This window comes from Pantherophis guttatus, chromosome 2, assembly GCF_059756535.1.
Source record: "Pantherophis guttatus breed Tessera chromosome 2, ASM5975653v1, whole genome shotgun sequence".
Lineage (NCBI taxonomy): Eukaryota > Metazoa > Chordata > Lepidosauria > Squamata > Colubridae > Pantherophis > Pantherophis guttatus.
This window is the reverse complement of record NC_142064.1, coordinates 206,226,552-206,246,492: the sequence shown is the minus strand read 5'-3', so window position 1 is coordinate 206,246,492 and position 19,941 is coordinate 206,226,552. Positions and strand designations below refer to the sequence as shown.

The following is a 19,941-nucleotide window of genomic DNA, read 5'->3' as shown; positions in this document are numbered from 1 at the left end:
CTAGCAACAGAAACTCATCACATGGCACCTGGGAAGATTATTTATTTATTTATTTATTTATTTATTTATTTATTTATTTATTTATTTATTTATTATTCAAATTTCTATACCGCCCTTCTCCTTTCGGACTCAGGGCGGTGAACAGCCAAAATAAAACATTTATACATAAAGTACGATTAAAAATAGATTTAAAATAATTAAATTTGGCCCATAGTTTAAAATTTATCAATTTAAAATCCATATCAAAATTTAAAATCAACCATAAAATCATAAAATCAAGAGAGACCGGCTAACTGAAAGAGATGAGTTTTTAGGGCCCGACGAAAAGTCCGGAGGTCGGAGATCACTCGTATCTCTGGGGGTAGATTGTTCCAAAGGGTAGGTGCCACCACAGAGAAGGCTCTCCTCCTGGGGGTCGCCAGCCGGCATTGTCTAGCCGACGGCACCCTGAGGAGGCCCTCTCTGTGGGAGCAAACTGGCCGGTGGGAGGCTATTGATGGCAGAAGGCGGTCCCGTAAGTACCCTGGCCCTAAGCCATGGAGCGCTTTAAAGGTGATCACCAACACCTTGAAGCGCACCCGGAAGTCCACCGGAAGCCAATGCAGCTCACGCAGGAGAGGAGACACATGGGAGCGCCCCGTCGCTCCCATAATCCCCCGCGCAGCCGCATTCTGCACCAGTTGGAGACTCCGGGTGTACCCCAAGGGGAGCCCCATGTAGAGAGCATTACAATAGTCCAGACGAGAGGTGACGAGTGCTTGAGTGACTGTACGTAGGGAATCCCGATCCAGAAAGGGGCACAACTGGCGTATCAGGACGAACCTGATAAAAAGCCCCCCTGGCCACGGCCATCATATGCCCTTCTAAAGACAGCCGTGCGTCCAGGAGGACGCCCAAGTTGCGGGCCCTTTCCGTGGGGGCCAGTGATTCGCCCCCAATAACCAGCGATGGCGTCAGCTGGCTATACCGGGACGCCGGCAGCCACAGCCACTCGGTCTTGGAAGGGTTGAGTCGAAGCCTGTTTCTCCCCATCCAGACCCGCATGGCCTCCAGGCACTGGGACATCACTTCCAAGGCATTACATCAGCCAGCAAGGCTAGCTAAGACCCCCACCCCCTGGGAGTCTGACAACCACTCAGGATACTCTTTCTGGGCCGCAGGAAGTTCAAAGCCAGAGAGGGCATAAAACTCGGGGACTCGCAGCATCTCGGCCCTTTTTCTGTTCAGGAACTCAAACCATGTGATCCTGTCCACCATTAAACCATCTTTCCAAGCGGTTTCCATGTTTCTAGTGTCTTTTTCCCCACTTGGAGCTGAACCCAGAAGGATATTTCTTCCTACAGTTCTTACAGTCATTCCACTTCCATTCTGCTTATTTTCACTTCTTTCCATTTTACCATACCCATTTTTAAGTAATGGCATCAAACAAGTTTTGAGATTTATATTCATTCCTTTGCAATCTGTATGAAGGAACAGAGCTGCAAATGCTTAAATTACATCTTGGAAACAAACAATGTACTTTTGCTAAACAAATTTGCATTCATTCTCTTGACTCCAAAAATCCCAATCACTTTTTGTGCAATTACTTCTCATTTCCTTCCCTATGTTCATGTCACCAATCAAAATATTTTTGTTTGAATCACATTCACTCAGAATTAGTTTTCCCCCAAAATCCTTCCTACTTTTTTCATTATCTTCATTCATTGCAAAATAAACACATAGCTATCATCAACCAATGAACCCCAATTTTCATATGCATCCTATGTGACACCGGTTCATACTTTCTGATATCCTGTTTGCCCCTTCATTCACAATTAAACATATACCTTCACTTTCCAGCATGTATTCATCAATTCTCCTGCACAAAATCAGACCTTAATTTAAATTTATCAAGCCCTCCCCATTTCTCTGAAGTTTCATAGATGCATAAAAATATCTAATTTTTTTTTGTTCTTCTCAATTTGTGCTTTTTACCAATTACATCTTAACTTTCAAGTCACAGTCTTCCATATGCCATGGTTGTCAGCAGATGGGCCCAGTGCTAATCATGGCTCAGTCAAGGTTTTCATATAATATTTTTTGTAAGATACACTAGGTTACCATACTTATGTGCAGTATTCCTTGCATTCACTGTCAATTTTGACATGTTGCGAGTATAACCCGAGTGCAGTGTTAATTCTAAGGATACCAACAGTATTCTATACAAGTTAGGATATCTAATCTAAACATGTTATGATCCCACATATTGTGTTGTTCTGTGGATCGAGTAATGCATGTAATATAAATATCCAGCTCAGTTCTGGTAATAATTAAAATGCATAGCTTTCTTCTGTCCTCACTTCACTTCAATTTTATTTATTGTAAGATGCTGAAGTTTGCATTTCATTTGTTTGCCTTGTTCCAGGACTCAATGTTCTCAGCGCATGTTCTTTCCAGATTCACAGTGGTGTCTCCATAGGGTACACTTTCAGTCAGTTCCCAACATGACTTGGATAAGACATTGTAGCTCAGAAACCCCATTTCCATTTAGATCACTTTTTGTATATGCACTACATGTGTTGTTCAGGTTGTCATCTATCCTGCATTGACTTGCTCTGCATTGACCTACCCCTAGATGAAACCGTGTCTCCTGCTGGGCCTCTGAAATGTGCCTTTTCTCTGTGTTGAGGCCTGCTCTACAGAACAGCCTCTCTCCAGAGATAATAACAGTTCTAACCCTGTTGGCCTTCAGGAAGGTGGTGGAGACTTAGCTTTTTTCCCAAGCATTGAATCCAAGATGTTGACAGAATGGCTGGTGGACAGATATAAGTTTTATTGGGGTCTCAGTGCAGTTTATTGTTTTAAACAGGTGTTTTAATGTATTATGCTTTTATTTCGTTCCTTTTGGTAGACAGTTGGCTATATAAATTAGTTTAATTAAATAAATATACTGTATGTCAAGAGTGGAAAATCAGGAATCTAGACAGGTGAAATGAATATATAGGTTTATTGCAGAGATGGGTTTCAGCAGGTTCTGACCAGTTCTGGAGAACTGGTAGCAGAAATTTTGAGTAGTTCGGAGAACCAGTAGTAAAAATTCTGACTGGCCTCGTCCCCATCTATTCTCTGCCTCCCAAGTCCCGGCTGATTGGGAGGTAATGGGAATTTTGCAGTAACCTTCCCCTGGATTGGGGAGGGAATAGAGATTTTACTCTTTATTCTTCCCCTGCCATGCCCACCAAGCCACACCCACATAACTGGTAATAAAAATTTTTGAAACCCACCACCGGTTTATTGCAAGTTTAAGATGACTACAAGAATCTGAACTACTAATGATCAAAACAAGTTGGCAGTAGATAAGAATCAATGGAATTCAAGGTGGGCCGGATTTAGCTCTCTTGTGGGCGTGAAGACTGATGATGCGTTTGACCCCTCCTTCGTGCTTGGTTTGGTCATCTCTGACCTACAATATCTCCCCTACTCCAGATTATAATTTTCTCATGCTAGATTCCATAAATGGTTATCTAGCTGAAGTGTTCAATATTGCTGAAGTCCATGATGTTTTAATTTTAAAGCCTTCTCTTGATAAATCTACCATATATAATTATCATAAGGTATCTTACCTAATACCCCTTATATTATAGGTTTTAACCAAAGGTGAAATCTACTTACCTTTGCTACTGGTTTGCAAATCGGAGCTTTGCTCGCGTGCGACACCCGTGTGCATGCACAGAACCTGCGCATGCACAGAGCGTCAAAAATGGGATGTGATGACGTATGGGTGGGTGGGAGGAGCCTCCCATCACCGGCACTACTGGTTCGCCCGAACCAGATGGAACCGGCTGTATTTCACCACTGGTTTTAACTTGTTTTCTAACCACATGAATGAATAGCTACTATCTGAAAGTACATGGTATAAAAACTTAAATACTGTAGCGCAAAGTTACTTATGTCATGATCAAAATACTACATGGTGCGCAGGCAGAACTTGTGAAAGAAGTACAGCCATCTGTCTATATTCATTGCTAGAACCATGGGTTGAACTTGATAATTGTTGGCATCTGTTGTTGCAAGTATCTTTACATTTTTTCAGCAACTATATGTGTTTGCATTGTCCCCTTCTATGTATTCACAATTCACTGAACTGCAAAAAGAACTGGAAGCACAAATTCTTGAAGAAACTTTATGCTGGTGACAAATCACATCATGTTTAGCTATTTAAAAACACTGTTGGTACTGTTATTGCTTCTTAAATATGTTCAGTATTGAATTCTACAATAGAGGACTGTGGCATTCTAACTTTGCTTTATGTTTTGTCTTAATCTTTTTAATGAAGTGCTTCTTGAACTTTATTATTTGTAGAAGTGAGATTGTGGTATAGCTTATCCTTATATTAATGTTTTCACTAATAAACCACAAGATCTGTGGAATCAGTATTTCAAGAAAATTATGACTGATTGCACAGGAAAATTCCAACTAAAGCATAGCTAAAGAAAGTCAAGTCTATATCTACAAATTTGCAATACCTGAAGTCGACACAATAGAAATTGACCAAATTTTAAAGTAAATTGTGTTTCTTCCTATGTATTATTCTGCATCAGTGCACAAGTGATCATTTACAGATAATTTCCATATTTTAAGTAGGGTCAATGTATTAATTTCAAAGTGCCATTATGTTCTTTCTTTAGAGAAACTCAGAACATTATGAGCTAAGCATATCTCATAAAAGTATCTGCTACAATGTCCTACCTGTCAATGACTACTTCAGCTTCAACCACAACAATACACAAGCACACAAAAGATACAAACTTAAAGTGAACTGCTCCAAACTCGATTGCAGAAAATATGACTTCAGCAACAGAGTGGTCAATGCCTGGAATACACTACCTGACTCTGTGGTTTCATCCCCAAACCCCCCAAATTTTAACCTAAGACTATCTACTGTTGACCTCACCCCATTCCTAAGAGGTCTGTAAGGGGTATTTGTATCTATTTTATGTATTAAATTCATGCTTATACTTATATATATTACCTCATATGTTCTTGACAAATAAATAAAATAAAAATAAAATAAAAATTATAATAGCAATATGGATGGATTTGAAACAACACCGAAACTATTTCCAGTATCTTGATGGGCATGAATTAGAGAGAGAAGTAATGAATGAACCAAATATTTAATCTATCAGAAGAAATTCTATACTGTTGCCATCACTAAATGGCCATCAAATGCAAACTTCAAATAGACATTTTCGTGCCTGCATCAAATTAAAACTTAAGGAACAATATGAGTGATCACTTTAAGTAGCATTAAAGGTTTCCCCTGTCCAATCCTGTCTGATTCTAGGGGACAGTGCTCATCTCCAATTTTTAGAAAAGGGAGCAATGTTGTCTAAAGAAACAGAAACTGTCCAAAATATCCTTGATCTTGAAACAATGGTTAATTGCTTTGCAAAACTGGGTAAGAATTGGTAATTCAACTTCCATAGATATTTACAGACAGTGTATGTATTTTGTTTCCATTGTTCTCCCTCTCACTAGTCTTTCACTTCAATTGGTCAGCCAACTTGGATAAAAAAAATAAACAAGACCTTGGATAAACAAGGTTATCAGTTTGCTTCCTCTCAGTGTTGCAAGTATTTTCCCTGAAGTGTCTGTATCAGTAGTAACTCAGAAATAAGCAATTGTATTTTTAAAGGCACCCTTTTCCGCTGTATTTTATTCTGTCTATTCTGTTCATTAAATGTTTATTAGGCATTTTGATTTGGAAGAAAATGTGTTGGGAGTTGTTTTCCTTTGGAAATTAAGGAATTAATTTGGAATTTAGTTACTAAATGCTTGCTTGCAACATAAAGCATTCCAACTACTATGCACTTGACTTCATCTAAATCAGTAGGTTTTTTTTTCAAAGAACCTACATTTAGCATGAAGGTTTACTCATCCTATCTATCTGTGCCCCCAAACACAAAGAGAATCATCAGTGATCCCTACATAGCCATATGAGAGGAAGACAGTCCCGTATCAAGGTCGATTGTTCTACTGCATTTGCAGAATTTGGAAGGGGTAAGGAAACCCAACATTTTTCTTCCATTTTAAGCATATGTTGGCAAAAGAAAAACAAATGAGCCAATCCTCTTGCATAAAAGCCAGAATCTCTCCCAGCCCCCAAGGACTCCCACTTTCTCTTAGGATGTTGACTACAGAAAGGAGGAAAATTACTTATCTCCCTTTCTCCTTCCTCTTTTATAGCCTCATGGGAGATTGCCACATCACATCAAGATTGCAAGAACCAGCACACAACTATTAATTTCTAACGTCTACATACATACACGTCCTTATTTAAAAGCAAGTTTTAACAAGATGCTCAGAAGTCATTCTGATTTGCATGCCAAGCCCAAGATTTTAATAACAAGATTGTTTGAAGCAAGTACTTTCTTCCTGGCACCACCTAACGTGAAACCTACAACATTCACCGTTGTTTATTCCACTTTGGGCTTGTAAATTTCCTTTGCATTTTCTATATCTGCCCAGAGTTCATCATGTATGAATATTCCCTAACAAAACAAAGGAGAGAAATCTTAAACTTTCAACCTTCTGTTGGAAGAAATATCCTTCTGGGTTCAGCTCCAAGTGGGGAAAAAGACACTGGAAACATGGAGACTGCTTGGAAAGATGGTTTAATGGTGGACAGGATCACATGGTTTGAGCTCCTGAACAGAAAAGAGCTGAGACGCAGTGAGTCCCCGGGTTTTATGCCCTCTCTGGCTTTGAACTTCTTGAGGCCCAGAAAGAGTATCCTGATTGGTTGTCAGACTCCCAGGGGGTGGGAGTCTTAGCTAGCCTTGCTGGCTGATGTAATCTTCCCAGGTGCCATGTAGTGAATTTCTGTTGCTAGATGGGTCCTATTGTGTTGCAGATGATGGTCTATTGACAAAGATTGAGTTTCTGCCTCTGGCCCATTGACAAAGGGTGGGGGCTGGAAGATGGGAGCTGCTTCATCTTTAAAACATGCTTCTCCATTTCTCATCCAGGGAAACATAATATTCTGCCTTTTTAATATTTCCTAAAATATTTCATTCTTCTAGGACAGGGGTGGGTGCTAACTTCCTACACTTGCTTGAACCTTAATAAATTCCCCTGCCCCCCTCTTGTCTGTGCCTCTTAAGCAATCTCTCTCTTGGCCCAACGAAAACAGGGATGTTTTGGGAGCTGCTCTTTAGAGCTGTACAACAGTAATGGAGAGGGGGGGCACCTTTTGTTTACAGTGCTCCAACTCTTCTTTCACAGAATTCAAACTGGTGCTTAATATTTGGGAATAATTCCACTGACATGTCCAGACAATTCATAACTCAATATCCTTGTTTGTATATTAATCTTCTCCTAAGTCAATAGGGAAGCTAGGGCACTTAGGGAGTGTTAGACATGGATCTCATTTACGCTTGTTCACTGACATTGCCAAGATACCTTAAATATTTGTGGTAGAGCTCTACTTTAAAGGGTGTAAAACCTGGGTGACTTTAATAGTTTCACTCTCTAGGTTGAATTATAATCCAAGTGTATTTTTTTCTTCAGTTTGAAACCAGGAGTTATTATTACTGTCTTTCGCCTGGAAGAAACAAAATCACAGAGCCGCCCTTCGGTAGTTAAGTATAAAGATCCTGGCCCGGCCCTCTCCCGCTACTCCTTACTGGCCTCCAGGGCCGGCCCTTAAGAGCTCCCGCTGGCAAGCCAAGCAGTTCCCACCGCTCCGCGCTCTCCAGCCGCTGGGCTAGGCCAGGCCGCCAGCCAGAAGCCAAGGGAAGGAAGCGCCTTTTATGGCACAAGGAAGGGCCATATATGGCGCGCAGGAAGCTCCATGTATGGGCAAGGCAGTGCTTGCGTGGAACCAAGCGAGAGCCGCTTCCGCTCGGCCTTGGCTCGGCGGCTGGGATCAGATGACCGGAGTGGCTCGTTTAACTGCGAGGAGGAAGGCAGCCAGGCCGCCGGGGCCAGGCCAGAGCCAGCCTCCCGTTAAGTAGCGGGCTTGCTCGAGCCAGGCCTCGGGAGCGACAGGACCGCTCGGTCCCTCGGTCCGGCTGGGAGGGAGGGAGCTCGGGCTTCCCGCCTTTAGCGGGCTTCCCGTCCCTTCCCTTCCCACACCTGGGCCGCCTCCAGGAGTGACGCAAGGCGTTTCCTGTCGCTTCACGGTCAGCTCTGAAGCCGCGCGTTCAATTACAAACAGCTGTTGGCTCGCTGCGCCAAAACAGATTCTCTCCCACCGTCTGGCCCGTCGGGAGAGCTGCGGCTTCCAAGGCGCGCAAGAATCCGGTGTCCTTGCGGCGAAAAGGCGTGTGAACCCAGCAGGGCGAAGTGCCGCCTCCTTCCTGCTGCAGCCAGACCGAGTCAGCAGCCCCCCCCCCCCATCCCCTCATCCGTCCCTGCTGGGGCGGCCATCTCAGAGCGCTTTTCCGTTTGGCAGCGTGGAGCTTCGCGCTTGCCAAGCAAGCGAAGCGGGGATTCCCAGCCTCCGCTTCCCTGGGAAGGCGGGTGAAGCCAGGCCCATTTTAAAGGGCTCGCGTCTGTCTCTGAAACGCTGGGCTGATTGTATGTGGGGAGGGAGGGGGAGGGACGCTCAAAGGCATTGGAGGAGCATCACCAGAGCTTAATGCCGGGAGAGTTACTTCAAGGACTCTCTAGCCCGAGAGCCAGATTTCATTTAAAGAGGCTTTCAAAGTCAAACCCCTTTCCCACTTAGGGTACACAGGGATGAGGACCCTGTCGGTATATGGACGTTCTTCATTACCATGAGCGTTTTGGCGATGGTTTTAGCGTAGGTCGACTTTCCTCATTGTTTAAGCTGTCACAGGAGGGAGGGAGCGACCGCCTGGAGGCATTGATTTACTGCCTCGACAATGGTTCCGCAGAATGTTTGCAAATTCAGACAACCCCCCAGACAATTTCCCCTTCACTTCTTCGAGTCCCGGACCTCAACAAGCCCGTACCTAGAAGTGTTGTGGGAATCAGGGATCTTATCCGAGTGTGGGTTTTCTTTCTGCTTTCACTCGTGTAGTGTAAGAATCCGTCCTTAGTGGTGACTACTCCTGGCTAACTACTTACCGTAATTCCTGAAGGTGTTCGCTACTCGGGTTTATTTTCTTGACACTTAACGTTCTTTTGCCCCGGGCGTTCTTCTCCCTATTCCCAGCTGTGTGCCAAGTAGGTGCGGTTAATCCACAGCAAGGAGAGCATTCTGCACAAGCTTAGAGGCACGGTTGCTTTACTGTCCCCTCAAAACTGATCGTGTTGGGAGAAACCATCTGCCTCAGCTCTAACTCGCCTGCCTGGCCTGATTTATAAGGAGCTACATGTTTCATCAAGTTAATCAACTCAGAGGAATGGAGGAGAAACCAGTGAATCTCAGCCAAATATTTCCTCCCAGGATAGGAGCAGATCCACATTCTGAAGAGAATTTTGTACCGACCAAAATCTAACTTTAGGAAGAAATAGGGAGGAAGAAGCAGTTTTTGAAAAACTCAAGTCTGTGGTAAAAATGGGTTTCCTATAGGTCCAGATCTCTCCCTCCATCCCCCATCCCCCATCATAAAAGCTGCCCAATAGTCAGTCCAGAAGGCAAGCTGGAAAGGCAGAATTGTTGTCTGGACCAAGGATCTCCGACCTTGGCAACTTTAAGAATTCTCCAGCCAGCAAAGCTGAGTTGAAGTCCGTCAGGCTTAAAGTTGCCAAGGTTGGAGATCCCTGGTCTGGACCACAGTTACGCCTGTTGACTTTTTCTGGCCTGGATCATCCCTCGATGTGCCTCGGTGCCTCTCACGTTAGGCTTTGCTCGACGCCACCAGTCAGCCCGTTCCACTCCCCCACGTCTCTCTTTTTTTTTATTGAAGGGTCGCGAGGCTGAAGCTCCCACAGCACTAGGGAGGAATCTTGCGGCACCCAAAAGGCTACCGCCATATTTTTCCTTGCAGAAGTTTTCCGTCATAAGTAATATATTCGCCTTGGATATATGTCGCAGGACTGACTCCACTTCCTTAGCGCTGCAAAAACAGGAAAGCTGCCTCCTTGGTTGCCCTTGTCCTTTGCTGCTTACTTGAGAGTAAGTCCCCGGAACTGCTCTCTTGAGCGGAGTAGGGAAAGTTGACAGGACGGAGGGAGAGGTCTGCCCTTTAGTGCTGCGATAGAGATTATTGAAGGCCTCTTCCTGGCCTGGCCCGCCTGCCCCCTCGCTTCCCTTGGTGCTTCCAAGGATGCCGAAACAACCCTTTTCTGCGATTAGAGGACTCGCAGCAGCGTGGCAGGTCAATGCTCAACTTTTTTGCCCCAGGGAGGAGCCCCGCTGCCCGTTGGCACTCGGCCTCAGGTTCTGGTAGCCAAGTGGGAGCACGGGGTGGGGGCTCTCTCCGGACGTGTCAGTTTAGAAATTCTGGAACATATTTGGAGAGGAAAAGTTCCCCGCCTCTCCCGTGACCCGTCCGAATTATATGCTAGAGGTAATCACCTCGGCCTCCCTTGCAAGGTTGTTCTAAGGATCGGAAAAGGACGAAGCGGGGAGGGGACAGGTCCCGCCAAATCCTACAGCGCACCCGCTGCTCGCCAAGTTGGCCATTCCCCTTTCGGCCGATCCTGGTGCTCGAATCCCGTTCACGTGTTTCCTTCCTAGTTCTGAGGGTCCTGGTAAGGCATAATAGTGAATTGGGTCAGGAAACTGGGGCTCTATTAACAGTGGGGGGGGGGGTTAGTTTAGCGCGCCGTGTGAAACACGTGCCGTTTTATTAGTAAACACATGGAAGCTTTATGCAAGATGAGCAATGCAACTTGCTTTCTTCAATTTAGCGCCTTCCAGCCTGTTGAAAGTATAAGACCTGGGATTCCCGGCCAAGCAGAGGATTCTGGACGTTGTCCTTCCTCCCAGACTATCTGGCGGTCCAGATTGCGCCAGGCGTAGCTAGAAGAACCCTTAACCCGGGATTGTTAAACCCACCACCCCACAACCAGCTCTCTGGTCGTTCTCCGGGGAGCCGGGAGACTTCTCCTGCACTGCGTTACGGGACCACAGGAGCCTCACGAGCTTCCGGAAGTTTTGGAGCCTTTTTCCCCCGGCGACCGTCGTGTGTAAGGAGCGTTAAACATACCCCGCTGGCCGACACAAAGAACCCCAAGGGACCATCCTGACAGTGGGAGGCTTTTTCAACCGAAGTTTCCGGGACGCCTTGACCCTCCCTGGCTACTGTCCAACTTCTGAATAAGCCTACTGCCATTTGAAACGTCCAGCCCACCCTCAAAGGCGGCTTGCTCTGCCCTTCGAGGGCTGGTGCTGCGGGGCTTCAAGGACCACTCTCCCCGGGCGACTCCCCAAGCACCCGCTCGGCGTTCCAGCTTTCTTCCTGCTGGAGGGAAAGGAGGCACCTTCTCCTGATGACATGGCCAATTCTGATTCTGCCCATTTCCGACCTGACACCCCCTTTTGTTTTAGACCACAACTCCTATAAGTTCCAATGCAAAGAATGGCAGGGCCCCCCACCCTAAACACCAGGAGGCAGCCCCTTTGCCAGCTCCTGTCCAGCTTATCCTTCGGCTGCCCCAGCGGGGGAGAAGTCTTCCTCTGGAGGCAGGACAGCGGCTGCCCCAAGGTATCCAAGGACCCTTAGAGTGGCAACAGGCACCTGCTTGCTGGGGATTCCGGACCGGACCGGACGGCTAATATCTGTCCGGCTTTCCAAAGAATCGGCTAGCACCGATTCTTGAGCTGCCTAAGAGACGCCTTTTTTTCGACAGCGCGGACAACCTCCGCCTTCTTCAGTAGCTACTCCGCAGAGACACAGGTCCTTTCTCTCCCCCACCTTAAGCGCAGGGACCGAATATCAGGCTGTTTGGAAGCTTTAGGCGAGAAGCCAGTTTCTCCACCTGTGGTGCTTTTCTCAGGACAGGCAGAAATGCGTCCGATGTAGCTTTTTAAAATTGTTTGCCTATATTGGGTGAAGATTCTGCGTGCTCTGCACAGGAATCAGACCCGAAAGACAAGAATGGCTACCTTCCGTTTTGGAAAGCCCGAATGGGGTTGTTCACGAAGCCTCTTTCTAACCTGTCAAACTAATGCCAGAAATATCAGGGTCTGGAAGGGAGATCTGTCAGAGAATTCTCTACTATGGTCCGAAGCCCCTGTAGGCTTGGGGATCGAGAACTTCTTTTATTTCCATCCTCTGTGGTAGTTCCCAACCCACAAAGCTGTTGAGCTGGACAAGAGGGCCTCCTACATTCTAATCATGGAACCTGAAGCCCCCGGAGAAGACTGACTCGGAGGGACAGGTGAGGTTTAAAGCTGCGGCGCAGTTCCTTCTTACTACAGAACTTGATCTAGCGCCGGAGGCTGCGCATGTTTCGCGCAAACCGGGATGGAAGGGGAGCGCCAGCCTTTTGCAGAATAAAAGAGCAACCCCAAAAGCTGTTTTTCCCACAAAAATCAGGGTTTGTATCCTCGCCTTTAGCGCCGTCGCCGCCGCAGCCTCGGAACCCCTCGGCTCTCGGAAAAGCTCAATAAGAAAAAAAAAAAATAGTGCAAGCAAACTAGAGGTGGGAATGAATGCAGGGCAACTTCGAGGGCTTCCCGCTGCCCGGGGCTTGTCGTAACTTTTCTCACGGATCCCCCTGTGCTGCTCTTGTATTTCACCGGCAGTTTACCACGGCGAAGGGATTCGAACAGGGCTGTGATCTAAACAGATTCTGTCCTGGGCAGCGTCCTTTCTTTAAGGAAAGCGCCGGGGCTACTGAGTTCTTAGCCTGCTTGGTTCTGCCTGAGTTCTTGGGATCCAGAAAGAATAACAACCGATTCCGCCCCCCTCCCATCGCTGGGATCCAGCTGGATCTCAATTCCATTCCACAAATTTATGTGTCATATTCCTCCTCCACGGTCTAGAGTCTAGACCGTGGAGGAGGAATATGACACATAGGTTTGTGGAATGGAATTGAGATCCAGGCTCTTCTTAGTATTTAGGATCTAGGGTTTCGTAAAGTCCTCCGGGCAGGCTCTCCCCCTCCCGCACTTCTCCAACTGCCTCTAGAATTGCTTCGCTTCTGCATTTAGGGTGCACCCATCGATCTCTTTGGGTGCCCCTTTGATTGCTTCCCCCTCCCCTATGAGCAAATGATCCTTCTTTCTTATCACCGGAATAAAATGATGGCCTGAGGGGGTGAGGAAGAGGGAAAGGAAAAAACAGCAGAGATGTCACAGTCCCCGGGGCAGATCCCAGGGAAAGCAGATCCATCTCTCTTCCCCTCACCTCCTAGGCATATATTTGTTAGCCATTGATAGAAGTGTAGGTTTTTGGGGTCAGGTACCTTGAAGTAGTGTTGTAAGGTAGGGACACTGCAGAACCCTAAGTAGTGTTTGGACTCCAACTTCCATCTGCCCCAGCTAGGATGGGCAGTAATCAGGAGTGACAAGATCTGTGGCCCCAGAGAAAGCCAGGGGTTTTTAATTTTTACTAAGCCCAACTCTTTTCTTTTGACAAAAGGGGGAATCCATCAGTGCCCCAACCCAGCAAAATCAAAGTATCAGGAAGAGCTTGCATTCCCCCTCGTCCCACTTCCATGTCTAGACACCCCGCCCCTCCAGCCCCGCTTCCCAGTATGTCATGGGATTGAGAGTAGATGGTGATACTGACTGGGTCACAAAGAAGTGGCCAGTCAACCCATCAAGTTCTTCCCGAGTCACAAAGATGAAGTGTCCTTCCCTCCCCGCACCCCTGGCAGCACCTTCCCAGTGGAAAGGAGCAAGGGGAGCCACCAAGCTGGGCCTGGAATAAGGAACAACAGCAACAACAATAACAGGACTGCTGGTCTCTCGATAGTTTTATTAACTTTTCTGGAGATTATTGTACACCAAATATCCCATTGGCAGTAAAGCGCATTCGATGTGTTGGCTTATAAACAAACACAAGTACAAAGTCAAAAATAAAACCACAAAAATAATGAACCGCATGTTCATAACATACAAAATTGCCGCCTACTCAGTAGGTAACTACAACATTTCAACTGCTGAATATATTTATAAATTTTTACACTTCTGTAACAAAAATAGACTTTTAAGAAGTACGGTTTTTTGTGTTTTGTTTTTGCTTACATTCCACCTTACGCTCCTTTCGCATTTTTGTTTCTGAGCCTCAGTCTCTCCTTTTCACACTTTCCCTTTTCCCTTAAGGCTAGATGCAAAGCATCCAATCACACGAATGCATGACGTCAGCAGGGCTTCACAACAAGGCACCAAGACTTGGGACTGGGGGGAAAAAAAAAACAAAAAACCCAGAGGAAAACTAAGTAACTTTTTGCCACGTGAGAGTGCTTTCATCCCTAAGGTGATATTTACAAAGAACATCACACTCTTGACATGCTCAAATACAGTTTTAAGTGCTGCTTTTTTTTTTTTACTCCCAAGCCCCCTGCCCCAGACATGTTGTAAAACTCAGTACAGCTTTGTCGTCACTAAAAGAGCAAAACTCACAACTTACAAAATAATAATAATGGTCTTTCGTACTCCAAAGAATAAGCAAGATGAATCTGCAAAGAGGTTGGCACGTCGAGGGTTCTCAGGGGAAGCAAAGCCGTGGCAGGGCAGGCACATGATCACAACTGAGACTGCCTGGAGCCCAACGTCCTTTGTTTTCTGATGGACCACAGGGCCCGGAGAGAGGGGAAAGGAGCCGGGGCCCGGGCTCTTGGGAAGGAAGGTCGTGCTTGCTTATCCATGCAAGATTAAGTTCTTGGACAGAAGTGGAGCAACTCCACGGTCTCGAGTTCTCGAGCTGCTTTTCAGGCAGTTAAAAGATCTGGAGCCCCTGCAGGGGGCTTGCTGTGGCCTGGGTCAGGCTGGCTAGGCCTTTTGGGACCTCGCTTCCTTTTCTTCTCTCAACAGATCTCAATGGTCCGAGGTGAGAAAGTGGAGGCCAAGTCGGGAAGGGTTGAAGTCACTGAGGAGCTGAAGGGGCTGGAGAGACCACCAGGGGAGGGATAGGGGCTGCCCCCTACCCCCGCCTGGCTATGAAAGGTGGAAGAGGCAATTGACGCATAGCTGGTGGCCACCGAGGGCGAGGGATACGAGGGGAAGGCTGAAGTCACAGGGGAGGAGTAGGAAGTCACAGGGGAGGAATAGGAGGTCACCGGGGAGGAGTAGGAGGTCACTGGGGAGGAGTAGGAGGTCACCGGGGAGGAGTAGGAGGTCACCGGGGAGGAGTAGGAGGAGGGCACCGGTGAGGGGAAAGAGGTGGCTGCAGGTGAGGGATACGAGGTAGAGCCGGTGGAGGTCGAGTAAGGAGCCAGGGAGGAGGAAGTCGAGGGCGCCTGGGGCCCGGTGGGGCCCTTGTCGGCCTTCTTGTCCTTCTGCCGGAGATGGATCTTGGTGTGGCGCTTCCTCTCATCGCTGCGGGCAAACTTACGGCCGCAGATGTCGCAGGCGAAGGGCTTCTCGCCCGTGTGCGTGCGAATGTGTGTGGTGAGGTGGTCGCTCCGGCTGAAGTTCCGCATGCAGATGCGGCACTGGAAAGGCTTCTGGCCGGTGTGGATACGGATGTGGCGGGTGAGCTCGTCGGAGCGTGAGAAACGGCGGTCACAGGACTCGACGGGGCAGGCATAGGGCCGCTCGTGTGGCGGGGTCTTGCTGGGCCGGTTGGGGTATTTCCTCATGCGGCTGGGCTTGACCAGCGTCGCCTGGTAGGAGCCGCCGCTTGGGAGGCTCTTGGTCTCCTGCGGAGTGCCGCTGCTGCAACTGCCGCCGCCGCCGCTCTGGGTAGCGAAGGCTTTGATGGTGGAGAGCGGAGTGAGCGAGGGCTGCGGGCCCGGGAAAGGCTTTTGCTCCACAGAGCCCAGACCCAGGTCGCCCGGCTGCGGTGGCGGCTGAGGCGGGAATAAGTAGTCCGGAATGATGGGCAGCTGGAAGCCGCTCTTGGCCGTCGGGTATGCCGGAGGCGGAAACTGTAGTGAGGCTCCCGACGGACTGGGAAAGGGCTGGCTGGACGGCTCTGGGAAGATGTCAGCACCGCCGGGGTTGGGGAAGGTGGGCGCCGCTGAGTAGATGGGGCTGGGGTCGCTGGCTTGCACCGAGCAGCTCAAAACCGGGCTGGGAGAAGCGGAGCTGGCGATCGGCGAAGAGGCGGAGGAGGACTGGGAGGACGTAGTCGGAGGGTTAGCCATACCCACCAGGCCGCTCACCAAGCTGAAGAGAGGCTCCGGCCATAACGGGGTGCTGCCTCCACCGCTCGACGCCGGCTCCAAAGAAAAGCGGCCGGTGTAGGTGATGGGCGGGAGGCGGGTAGTCTGGGTCGGATAGCTGGTCTCCGCTAAAGGTTTCTCGCCGTTCAGAGAGATCTCGGGGAAAGTGTCTGCCGAGAGAAGCGGAGCCAGAGATCAGTCCCAGCAGGGTGCCTTCCCCGATCCCCACGAGCCCTGCGTGCCTCCAAGAGGCGAGACTTTCCCTTCCGCCCCACTGGCGGGGCACTGCCCAGCGCCCACGTCTCCCAAGGACCGTCCCCTTCATCCAGAGGAGCCGAATGTCTATGCACAACATCTGGCAGCGCTTGGCGCCTTTCCAGCCGCAGAAGGCCGGGGCCGGAGTCAGTGACGCACACAGGAGCATCCCCCCCCTCCCCGCTCCCTTTGGATAGCGGAATTCCCTGCTGGAGAGCAGATGGACGGGAACTCCCGGCCGAATCTGTCCCATTCCCCCACCCGCGGGCCGTACTTCTGCCTACCTGCAGCGAGGTGCTCGAAGGACTGCTCCCCACTTTCGCCGGAGGGATTGAAGCCGCCGCCGCCGGTCTCGGGGCCACCGGCGGGATTGAGGAACTGTGGCCCCCCACCGGCGAGCAACATGATCTCTTCTAGCTTGGGGTAGTTGGTGTCCATAGTAGGGGGAGAGTGCGGGAAGGATCCGAAAGGGTCGGCCATCTGCAGCGAAGGCAGGAGCTGCATCTCGGCCTTGGCTGCAGCCATGGGGGTGTTCTTGGGCTTTGCCCGGGGCTATACGGAGGCTGGGCTGCCGCCCGCCGAGGGGTCCACTGGGGGCCTGCTAACTCCGCGGCCGGCCCGGGGTTCCCCCTGGCTCTGCCCGCGGGAAGCGCTCGACTCCCCACCCACCCTGCCCTGCCCTGCCCGGGGCTCCCCTTGAATCTATTCGCTGAAAGCTCTCGGCTCGCCGCCCGCCCCACAACAGCCTGTATATATCTCGTCTCATCTCTCCGGACCGCCTCTTTCCTGACGTACATGTCCAAATATGGAAGGCAGGAAGCCCTTATATGGTGGCGAGCGAGAGGACCCGGCTTGGCGTCAGAGCTCGACATTGGGGGAAGCCGAGTGGCGCGGTTGGGGAGGGGGAACGCGCGAGCTTCCCGCTATCGCCCTGGGGCCTTTTTTTGGCTCCCGCCGTGCCCGTCCCTTGGCGCGAGCCTCTGCGGTGCGGTCTCCGCTGTTTCCCTTGCGAGGTTCCCCCCCCTCCTTGCCGCTCCAGCCACGGCAAGTTGCCGGAAGCCCCCCGGACACTGAGGCCATATATGGCGAAACCCTTATAAGTCCTTGTTCCGGCCGGAGCCTTCCTGCTCCTTATAAGGCAATTCCGGCAGAGGCGGGCGGGAGAACGGCGAGGAGAGTCCGGCTGGGAAAGGAAAAAGGGGAGGAGGAGGAGCGCTCGGTCTCCCTGTCAGGGCCAGGAGTTGCAGAAACGCCTCTCCCGGTCTCCGCGGCCGAGAGCTACCATTTAAACCTGCCAGGCCCCGGGCGAGGGGGAATCTCCTCTCAGCTGAGGCGACAGGGGGCGCGCGGCGGGGTAAACACCAAGCAGGGAGGCGCTAGTGCTGCGGGGCAAGTGTCCCAAACAAACAGAGCCCAGACAAAACAGCCGGGGGAGGCCCAAGCGCCAGGCGGCTCCAGGGAACCGTCCCCCAAATTCGGGGCATCCGCTGAAGCCCGATCAGATATAGAGTTTAGAGGCAGCAGCAGCAGCAGCAGCAGCACGCAAGGCGAATTTCCGGTTTCTTTTTCAAGCGCAGCTTCTAAGGGACGTTTCTAATTTTCCCGAGGCCTCTTTGAATTTGCCATTAGGAAACGGCTTTGCTTACTCGGAGTTCCCTGTTCTTGCATTTGTACCTGCAATTAAGGTGACAGGGCGCTCCCCACCCCGCGCCTTCTTTCTTCACAAGCGGTTTGTTTTGGGGGAACCCTTCCTCTCAACTGCGGGTGACATATATGTGTCGTCTATTCTTTTACACCGCAGTGATGTTCCCGAGGTGCCTCATATGGACACCGGGTGACCGAAGGCCACCTACTCCCTTCTTAACATGATCGGGAAGCCACAGTCAGAAATCTTGGCAGAAAAATCTTTTTAACGCCTGCTTTCCTCTCACTCGCTAATTCTTCGGTTGGCCGACCCTCCCCTTGAACGTCCCTTAATTCTCTTTGCTCTTCTCCCACCCCGCCATTTTTTACGTTGCATGTAAACGCCTCGTGTCCCGATTCCGAACCGAAGCCGCAAGACCCGGTGATCTTGTATTTCTTTGGAAGGTAAACGGCGAATCCTGCAACCTGTTTGGGAGCGGGAGGTTGGAGGGTAAGGAAAGGAAACCAGGCAGCGTGCCAGCGCCAAACACTCGGAGCGCGCGCACTGCAGAGGGCTGCAGAGGCATCGCGTCAAAGGGAATTTCCCGATGATGCGAAATGCAGGGAATCTCGGGGAGTTTGCAAAGCAGGCGGCTCAACGCTGCCCCCTGGTGCCCAGAGCTTGTCGCGACCAAGCGTCGGCCCTGCAGCTGGCTGGCCTTGGAACTAGATTGGCAGGTGGGCAGCAGCAACAGCGGCAGGAGGAGGGATTCGCTCTATTTCCCAGGCCAGCCGGGGATTCTTCAGTTCCAAGGAGAAGCGCTTGCTGCTGAGGATTTTACTGGGGGGGGGAGGCGGGGGCGGGGGATTTCTTTCCTCCACGCACGGGGCACCCCATCTGCCCTCTCTGCCTTGGCTTCGGCCCAAACCAGAACCCGAGACGCAGTGAAATCTCACTGAGCCTGCGCGCAGCCGCCTCTGCAAGTGCTTCCCCCGCAGTCCTGGGAGACTCGGCTCGCGCTCCGAGCGAGAAAGGTTCCTCTGCTGGAAGGGGGGGTGGGGGGAAGGGAGGCGAACGCTGCAGAGAGCCGGCGAACCAGCTCTCGCCTCCCTCCGCTGAGGAAACCCTGTCATGGAAGGGAAATCCTCAGATTCAGCCGCCAGAGCGCGGGGAGTGGGTCGGTGGGTGGGTGGAATAACAGAGTGGTGTGGCGGCGGCGGCTAATCAAGCATCTGACAGCCGCTGGTTTTTGCATCCCTGCTTCTTGTGGGAAGAAGAAAGACCTTGGGAGCTGGATTCCACCCCGCTCCTAAAATACCGCCTGCCTGGGGAATTCTGGGAGTTGACGTTCACGCATGCCATAGGGATACTGCATCCCACCACTCCCGTTTCTAACAAGAAAAAAAAAAAACTAGAACTGGGAAGGAATCTTCCAATCATCCCTAAAATCCTTCTGGCGACTGCAGTGTTTCTCCGGGGACAGATCGTCTGAGAGTGGGAAGCCGAGCTCCCCCCCCCACTCTGGGCCGCGGGGCTCAGGAGCCCCCGGCTTGTCATAGGCCTTGTTTTGTTCTCGCGGTCACGTCTGTCTGCGGGCTGTAGAGGTTCCCTCGTCCTCTCCTCTGCTTGGCTTGCGGCTGCTTCTCGCTGGCGTTCACAACCTGCCGTGATCCATTATTTATGAGGCACAGGTAGCAGCTTCTCCGCCTGCAAACGGTGCTTAGGCAAGCAAAAGACCCCAGATGACTCCTTTCTCCTCTGGACTTCCTTTAATTTTACATGCAGCTGCACATATCCAGAATGCTATATATTCAATCACGACCGATTTTCAGCAATTCTATGGACGGGCTTCTCTCCACATTTTCTGATCTCACATGGCTTCTTTTATT

The 19,941-nt window shown here is 49.9% G+C and overlaps 1 protein-coding gene across 1 annotated transcript; it reads right to left on the bottom strand.

Moving 5' to 3' along the window:
* Window positions 1–13,803: 13,803 nt before the first annotated feature.
* EGR1 (early growth response 1) lies at window positions 13,804–17,161 on the bottom strand. Its single transcript, XM_060688449.2, has 2 exons — window positions 16,713–17,161; window positions 13,804–16,343 (listed from the first exon to the last, which is right to left on the bottom strand). The coding sequence occupies exons 1-2, from the start codon at window positions 16,951–16,953 to the stop codon at window positions 14,875–14,877; spliced, it is 1,710 nt and encodes a 569-aa protein (XP_060544432.2). The 5' UTR covers window positions 16,954–17,161; the 3' UTR covers window positions 13,804–14,874.
* Between the last annotated feature and the right edge of the window lie 2,780 nt (window positions 17,162–19,941).